The 9,038-nt window shown below is 37.3% G+C and overlaps 2 protein-coding genes across 2 annotated transcripts; both read right to left on the bottom strand.

Moving 5' to 3' along the window:
* On the bottom strand, positions 1-4,676 carry LOC134633205 (uncharacterized). Its single transcript, XM_063482080.1, has 6 exons — positions 4,590-4,676; positions 3,627-3,662; positions 3,237-3,455; positions 2,849-3,130; positions 2,608-2,742; positions 1-2,508 (listed from the first exon to the last, which is right to left on the bottom strand). The coding sequence occupies exons 1-6, from the start codon at positions 4,621-4,623 to the stop codon at positions 2,051-2,053; spliced, it is 1,164 nt and encodes a 387-aa protein (XP_063338150.1). The 5' UTR covers positions 4,624-4,676; the 3' UTR covers positions 1-2,050.
* A 473-nt stretch (positions 4,677-5,149) lies between these two features.
* LOC134633222 (uncharacterized) lies at positions 5,150-9,038 on the bottom strand. The gene is made up of 6 exons (XM_063482097.1): positions 8,980-9,038; positions 7,573-7,608; positions 7,183-7,401; positions 6,795-7,076; positions 6,550-6,688; positions 5,150-6,449 (listed from the first exon to the last, which is right to left on the bottom strand). Exons 1-5 carry the CDS (start codon positions 9,011-9,013, stop codon positions 6,567-6,569), a joined length of 693 nt encoding a protein of 230 aa, XP_063338167.1. The 5' UTR covers positions 9,014-9,038; the 3' UTR covers positions 5,150-6,449; positions 6,550-6,566.

Here is a 9,038-nt window from a genome sequence, read left to right as displayed (position 1 = left end):
TTAACTTAACAGAACCTCAGCTTTATTGCTGGCAGAGTACTAAAACTGAAATAACACAGGAACAGAACACACAGGCAGATACGGTGGTACGACGCGACACTGAACATATGAAAATACAGACAATAAATACAAGAGGAACACGAGGGAATGAGGACCAGATGGGGGACACAGCTGATACAAATTAACTGATGGGACCAGTCAGACGCAAAACTAGAAATATCAACATAAGACACAGACCTTCAAAGTAAAACAGGAAGTCCATAGAAAAAACTCAGAGGCACTGAACTAAACTTATATTAAATACTAGAAATTAAAAATTGCAATAACAATACACAAAAAACTGGGTCACAGACCCAGGACTGTGACACTTAGACTAACAGCCTCACACTGTAGCACAGGAGACACTGCAGGACATAAATGAATAAAAAAATGACACAAAACTTCTTTGTAGTTATAATATAATCTCAAGCCTTTATTCCTGCTATTTGTATTTTATCTGTTTGTACATATTAACCGGCATCTGCGTGTGGACAGCAGAGAAAGAATTTCATTGTACAGAGAACTGCTTTTTCTTTCCACACATGACAATAAACGCTTTGAATCTTTGAATTTTTGAATCTTGAATCGTGTACAGTCTTTCAGCACAGAATATTAAATATAATACCGTATGTACAAAAACAACAACAAAAAACCCCTGAAAGCAAAATGTTTCCAAAACAACAAAAACATCCCATAAAGGCAAAACTTTTTCCTTTTAACACGACTCAAAATGAAAAAAAAAAAGAAAATGTTAATGTCTCATTCCAGCATTTCAGAAGAGGAAAAAGTAATAAAACAATGTCAATAAAACCAGTCAAACAGGATCTCAATTTACTGGTTGCAACACATTTAGCCACAATACACCTGCGTTGTATGTGTGATTTTTATTGAGAGAAAAATGTTATTGATATTAAATGGTTGAATATAGGAAGCTAAGCAAGGGTTCGTTTACACTAAGCATAAATTTGCGATTAACTTATTTATACTAAATGGTGGAAACCGATAAAAGACGAGAAACACAGAGTACTTTAATCGTGTTGCTTCAAAATAGAAATTCAGCAACATGACAACAAGCTGATCCGTTATAATCAGCATGACTTTAAAAGGAAAAATAATGGTGTGAAGATAACTGTTTCATTTTCGTACAAGGAATAGTTAAGTTAAAAACTGAACGTGGAGCTTGACTCACTGTACTCTCAGGCTGTAGCTTCCATTCTCAAAAAATGATGATACCATTTTTGTAAAACAGTTTATCTGATATTGACCTATCAAAATATCACATAGTATCATTTAAGAAAGTGGCTTAAGTGCTAAAAGGAATCTCACAGTGCAAAATATTTATCCCACTGCTGATGAGCTAATTATAGCCATATAAAAAAATAATTTTGCTATATATCACAAAAAACCCGACAGCTTTGGGAAATTCTCATTATACAGTACATTAAAAATATGATGGAGAAATCTAAATCATGTGATAATGCCTAAACTAACCATTTGGTTCCTGTGAGATGAATTAATAACGTGCAATGATGTAAGCAGAAACGCTATAGTGAGGACTGCAAATATTAGCTTGTAGCATCAAAGCTGAAGGACATGATCAGTTAATAAAGCAGACTATTTGTAGACATTAAACTGAATGTAAAGTGTGGATGTGTGGCTTGTTTGTTGACTTGGTGTCACAAAGTGTTTGCTGCTCTTTTGGATTTTGCTGAAATTTTACTCTGTATCATTTCATTTAATTAATATATTAGAAACATTTCTCCCTTATTGTAAAAACCTCACTCTAGCTGTTCCCTACAGTCTCCCACAGATTTATTTCCATTACTTATTATAAATTCTCAATCTGTATTGACACTTTCACGCCTGAAAGACACCTGGAGTTTGTCAGATTTCTTAAACATTCATTCAAATCAAAGAATCTTAACTTTGGGATCGAGATCAACACATCTGCATGGTTTAGGTTTGCAGCATTAAACCTGTTTCTCCTGCAGTGGCGCAGCGCCTTTTTTATTCATTCGCCCGCTGTTGCAGACTCACTGGGCTTATCCTTCCTCCCTACTGCTTCATATCCACCCTCTCCGCCTGCTGCACCCTCCACCCCTAAAGTGTGGTATACCCCCTCTTTCATTTCGCCTTTCTTCAGTGCTTCGTATCCACCCTCTCCACCTGCTGCACCTTCCGCCCCTAACGTGTGGTATACCCCCTCTTTCATTTCGCCTTTCTTCAGTGCTTCGTATCCACCCTCTCCACCCTCTCCACCTGCCGCACCTTCCGCCCCTAAAGTGTGGTATACCCCCTCTTTCATTTCGCCTTTCTTCAGTGGTTCATATTCGCCACCTTTCGGCTCTCCGCCTGGTGCTCCTGCAAGGGTGTCGTACTCTCGCTCCCTCCCAGATGCCTCCTGCAGAGTTTCATACTTGTCATCACCTCGCTCTTTTGATCTCAGCGCCACATCCTCATAAATCTGCCCTGAGAAAAGTATGATATGCAGTGTGGTATGAATACAGTGACTGTTACTATGCCTAAAAAACCTTAAATAATCCAAAGGAACAAAAAAAAGCTACTCACCTCCGTCACTTCTTCTCCTACGTCGTAAACCTACCACCACTATCACCACCAACATCCCCACCAATACCAACAATATCCCCAACACCATCCCCAACTTCCCTTCCTTCTCAGGTGGTTTTGGAGGCTCCCATGGATCTGTGGGAACAGAAAATATATAAATCTAATAGTCATGAGTCTCCTCGTCGTACTCCCATTAACTTCATTTCAATAAAACTGAAGACGTAATGAAAAATATGCTTACCAGAGGTGGTGAGAATTACTTGGTTACTTCTGTGAGTTCGACGCTTATCCGTACACCAGTAAATAGTCTCATCGACATTGAGGTCAGCAGTTTGAAACACCATACTGTTACTGACACCCTTCAATTTCAGTGAAACCATTATTGGCCTTAATCCACCCCTGTACACCCAGCACCTCCACCCTTGCAGACCATCCTCATTTTCAAGCTTCAGGATAACTGCACCTCCCTTCCACATGTTCTGATAGCCTGTCTCAATGGTGAGTGAAGCGCTGAGACCAGATTCTGCAGGACAAAAAAAGAAAATCATCTCATTATTATGTGTGAATTGTGAATTTACCTTTAGACCTGTGGAAGTTTGAGCTCTAATATGTGTTGATTGTGAATTTACCCGTGACATTGACTAAAACAGGGTCACTCTTTGTCCCACTGGTCTCGCACTGATAAGAGCCTCTGTCGTTTGAGTTTTTAATTTCCACTTTCAAAGTGTCTTCTCCATCGATTGGCTCACCATTAGGTTTGTGCCATGTCACTGAGCTTGCACTTGTATTGCATTTTAAGTAAACTGTATCCCCAGTGAAGGCCATTTTAAATGCAGGTACCATCAAAACTAAAAAGAAGAGAAAAAGAAGAAATGCAATCAAGTATTTGTGTAGCCCTTCTAAGAAAAACTACAATTACACTGTTGTGCATACTTATTACTCTGAGCAAATAATAAAGGGCAATAAATGCAGTACAGCGTGTACAAGTGACGTTTTAGAAGTAAGTGAATATGGATTACCTTGTGGTTTTTGACATCTTACCAGGAGTGGCAACACTGTAACAAAAGAGCAAAAAAGTGCTTTTTAATTTGAACAAATTTACCACCAAATGAGATTTTTATCTGTGTGACATTGAGCAGGTACTGGCACTGTTAAAACAAAGGAGAATAAGTTTGTAACTTAGTAATTCACATACTATTTTTTAAATAAAATAAAAATACATTTGTGACTCAGAGTGACCTAAAATTGCTGCTGATAGGATTAAGAATTTTTTTATTAAGTATAAATTAGTATTTATTGAGTTCAGCTGAGCTGGAAAATTTGCCAAACACTTTTCACACAGTTCACTGTTTGCTGTTATTATGAGACACTGGGTGTTGTAAATATAACATTTTACAGTTTACAAACAAGCTAAAAATTAGTTGATAGACTGGTGACCTGTTTAGTGTCCCAGACTGTGTTTATGTGCGCAAAGAGAAATAAAATCCATCCTTGTTACACAAAAAAACCCGATTCATTAAGAAGAGAGTTCTCCTTGATGCAGCCACTGGAATCTCCACAATGCAACTTTTGTCTTAAATTAGATTTTTGATTTTAATCATTTTTTTCTTAATGTGGTCCTAATAGTCGTGGCAGTTTGTCTACAACAACTCTTATCTATACATTTGGACTTTTTTCTCAAAATGATCAATAATATATTTTTTTCTTAATGTGGTCCTAATACTCCTTCATAAACATCATACTGCTTCATAAAACCATTTGTCATAACTCACAAAGCTTTTTTCTTCAAATTAAATAACTCCAGAGAAACCGTCAAATATTTTTATATAATTCATAATAGATAACTCCTGTTACTTAAATGCTAATTGCAGTACTTTTTCCCCTTCAAGCTTAAGAAATTACAATTGCAAAGTTATAAAAATAATTCACAGCTATGTTTCTTTCATACAATTCCCTCATCATGTCTTAGTTTGTTTTCTTACCTGCAATGAGCAGCAAATGCTTTCCACTCCCCATGATCAAAGGTGCTACGGGCAAGAGAAACTTCACTTTAACTCAGTCACGGAGGAGTGACAAGTGACTAACTGGCCGCTTCCCTTAATGAGTCATGTTGAGGAAGTTGGGGGAGGGCCATCCATAATAGTACTGGATGAAAACTATTCTTTTTAAACTATCTAATCATCTTAGCATACTTCAGCTTTTGAATTAGATTTTTCCTCATTCTGCTCATCCAGTATTTTGTCCTATAATGCCACGGACAGAGAAAAACGGGAATGAATGCAGTAGTTTTCTTCACACAAGTGATAAAACTGATCCAGTAAGCTAAAAGAGAGGAGCTTGGGAAACTTTGAAGGGTGGGAAAGTTTTAGCACTCCAAAAGCTTTCCTGTTATAATGCAGGAGAGGGCTCTGGGGACACTAATTGAACATACATGCTTACCTCATATAATGATGAAGAACACCTGAAGCAAACCACTCAACTGCGCCATTTTATTTATTTTTTATTTATTTAGTTGGTTAGTTCTTCTTTTCATAAAGGCCTTTCCGTATTTTATATTTTGTTTGTACAGAATTCAGTTGTTGTTTTTTTTTTTTGTTTTTTTACAGATTTTGTTCACAGAAGAATCACATAAGTAACTGAACACACTTCCCTAGATAAGACAATTCTTAAAACGTAGTTTAAATTATAGCACAGCACAAAAATAAGTGGGTTTAGCAGAAAACTGTAGTTTTTTTTGTCATGTGAAAGGTACAGTGGCACATTATTCTTCTTTGTAGAAAATATCAAATTTTAAAAAGTTCCTCCTGTTTTTGTTGCTGCCTTGTTTGTTTTGCAGCAGATGCACCCAAGTGTCTCTTTGAAGACAACTAAACATATAGGATGCTGTATTTGTCCAGTAGTTAGTACCATTAGTGACAAAGTGCAGTATAAAGGTGAAGACACAAGCTGTAAAAAGCAAAAGCAAAAACAGTCAAAATACCAAAACCAGCTTAATAAAAAGTCAATGAAGATTTCAAATCTGTGACTTGAGCACTGCAATAGAGAAGCTCTTCATTTCATTACGAGTCACAGATAAAGTTATAAAGCAAGGAAAGCTATAATGTCTCAACAAGAGCCTTCAGGTCTAAATTCTGTGATTAATAATCATAACTGGACTGATGATGCGAGTCATTCTGAGGTAAAGTCCCCTTTTGGCAGAGATGAAAACTACTGGCTTCTGTTTGAAATTCCTGGAATAATAGCAAAGATGTGCAAACCGAAGAATAAACCCGAGGCTTTTGCTTTACATTTACAATTTACATCTTACAATTTAGGGGGATTTTATTTATTTATGTATTTTTTTATTTTTTTATTTTGGAGTGAATTAAATTAAATCTACCCCATAATGGGATCAGTTTGGTACAAGTCAACTCTATGAGTTGGTGAGCAACACTGAGCTGCAGGATTCTGGACTTCCAAAGTAAATACAGGAATTCCTGGGCAGAGTGACCAACAGGCCTAAGAGAATGTGCAGCGCTTTTATTTTTCCACCAGCTGACATGTAAAACAACACAACTCAACAACACAACTCAATCTCTTGAGTTTGTCACAAACAAGCAGACATCACCAGAAACCAGTGGCCTGGTGGGGTCTTTGGAAATTTACATGCAATGTCACAGTCAACAGAACTATGAGACTTTTAATTTTCTTCAGTGGTTCATATTTGCCACCTTTCGGCTCTCCACCTGATGCTCCTGCAAGGGTGTCGTACTCTCGCTCCCTCCCAGATGCCTCCTGCAGAGTTTCATACTTGTCATCACCTCGCTCTTTTGATCTCAGCGCCACATCCTCATAAATCCGCCCTGAGAAAAGTACGATATGCAGTGTGGCATGAATACAGTGACTGTTACTATACCTAAAAGAACAGTAAACAATCCAAAGAAACAAAAGAAAGCTACTCACCTCCGTCACTTCTTCTCCTACATCGTAAAATTACCACCACTATCACCACCAACACCCCCAGCAACACCAAGAGTATCCCCACCAACAACATCTCCCAACTTCCCTTCCTTCTCAGATGGTTTTGGAGGCTCCCATGGATCTGTGGGAACAGAAAATATATAAATCTAATAGTCATGAGTCTCCTTGTCGTACTCCCATTAACTTCATTTCAATAAAACTGAAGACGTAATGAAAAATATGCTTACCAGAGGTGGTGAGAATTACTTGGTTACTTCTGAGAGTTCGATTCTTATCCGTACACCAGTAAATAGTCTCATCGACATTGAGGTCAGCAGTTCGAAACACCATACTGTTACTGACACCCTTCAATTTCAGTGAAACCATTATTGGCCTTTCTCCACCCCTGTACACCCAGCACCTCCACCCTTTCAGACCATCCTCATTTTCAAGCTTCAGGAAAACTGCACCTCCCTTCCACATGTTCTTATAGCCTGTCTCAATGGTGAGTGAAGCGCTGAGACCAGATTCTGCAGGACAAATAAAGAAAATCATCTCATTATTATGTGTGAATTGTGAATTTACCTTTAGACCTGTGGAAGTTTGAGCTCTAATATGTGTTGATTGTGAATTTACCCGTGACATTGACTAAAACAGGGTCACTCCTTGTCCCACTGGTCTCGCACTGATAAGAGCCTCCGTCATTTGAGTTTTTAATTTCCACTTTCAAAGTGTCTGTTCCGATGATTGGCTCACCATTAGGTTTGTGCCATGTCACTGAGCTTGCACTTGGGTTACATTTTAAGTAAACTGTATCCCCAGTGAAGGCCATTTTAAATGCAGGTACCATCAAAACTAAAAAGAAGAGAAAAAGAAGAAATGCAATCAAGTATTTGTGTAGCCCTTCTGAGAAAAACTACAATTACACTGTTGTGCATACTTATTACTCTGAGCAAATAATAAAGGGCAATAAATGCAGTACAGCGTGTACAAGTGACGTTTTAGAAGTAAGTGAATATGGATTACCTTTTAGGTTTTGACATCTTACCAGGAGTGGCAACACTGTAACAAAAGAGCAAAAAAGTGCTTTTTAATTTGAACAAATTTACCACCAAATGAGATTTTTATCTGTGTGACATTGAGCAGGTACTGGCACTGTTAAAACAAAGGAGAATAACTTAGTGATTCACAGACTATTTTTTAAATAAAATAAAAATACATTTGTGACTCAGAGTGACCTAAAATTACTGCGGTTAGGATTAAGAATTTTTTTATTAAGTATAAATTAGTATTTATTGAGTTCAGCTGTAATTATGAGACACTGGGTGTTGTAAATATAACATTTTACAGTTTATAAACAAGCTAAAAATTAGTTGATAGACTGGTGACCTGTTTAGTGTACCCCCCCCCCCCTCCCCCCCCCCCCTCCTTTCTCCCATTTGACAGCTGAGTATGCAAAGGCCGCTGTAACCCTGAACTGGACAAGTGCATGGATGGAAATAATATTTGTCAAATATCTGCTTAACTGCCTGCATATGTATGAAAGATTAACTGTAAATTTATCCAACACATTAAGAAAAAATAATATTATTGATCATTTTGAGAAAAAAGTTGAATCGTGCAGATTACCAAATGGCCATGTTTGCTACAAAATGCCTTGTTTAGATGAGTGAAACAACTTAATCCGCCGTCTTGTGAGACAACATCTTTATTGCTTGACGGTGTAACCATCAGTCCTGTTTCCTCGCATCTGTCCATTACCAGTCATTTCCTTTTGTACAAATTGACTCTTCTACATTTGTGTGGGTTTCCGTCTGACCACACGCAGCTTTCTGCACCATGTTTTCGACGTCCTTAAACTGATCACCAGACTGTGTTTATGTGCGCAAAGAGAAATAAAATCCATCCTTGTTACACATAAAACCCGATTCATTAAGAAGAGAATTCTCCTTGATGCAGCCACTGGAATCTCCACAATGCAACTTTTGTCTCAAATTAGATTTTTGACTTTAATCATTTTTTTCTTAATGTGGTCCTAATACTCAGTCGTGGCAGTTTGTCTAGAAACAACAACTCTTAACTATACATCTTGACTTTTTTCTCAAAATGATCAATAATAGTTTTTTTTTTCTTAATGTGGTCCTAATACTCCTTCATAAACATCATACTGCTTCATAAAATCATTTGTCATAACTCACAAAGCTTTTTTCTTCAAATTAAATAACTCCAGCGAAACTGTCAAATATTTTTTATATAATTCATAATAGATAACTCCTGTTACTTAAATGCTAATTGCAGTACTTTTTTTTTCCTCAAGTTTAAGAAATTACAATTGCAAAGTTGCAAATAATTCACAGCTATGTGAATTATTTCAGCTGAGGCTGACACAACAAAAACAAAAGTTCCTCATCATGTCTCAGCTGGTTTTCTTACCTGCAATGAGCAGCAAATGCTTTCCACTCCCCATGATCAAAGGTGCTACGGGCAAGAGA

This window comes from Pelmatolapia mariae, linkage group LG8 (assembly GCF_036321145.2).
Source record: "Pelmatolapia mariae isolate MD_Pm_ZW linkage group LG8, Pm_UMD_F_2, whole genome shotgun sequence".
NCBI classification, from domain to species: domain Eukaryota; kingdom Metazoa; phylum Chordata; class Actinopteri; order Cichliformes; family Cichlidae; genus Pelmatolapia; species Pelmatolapia mariae.
This window is presented reverse-complemented; position numbering and strand designations above follow the sequence as displayed.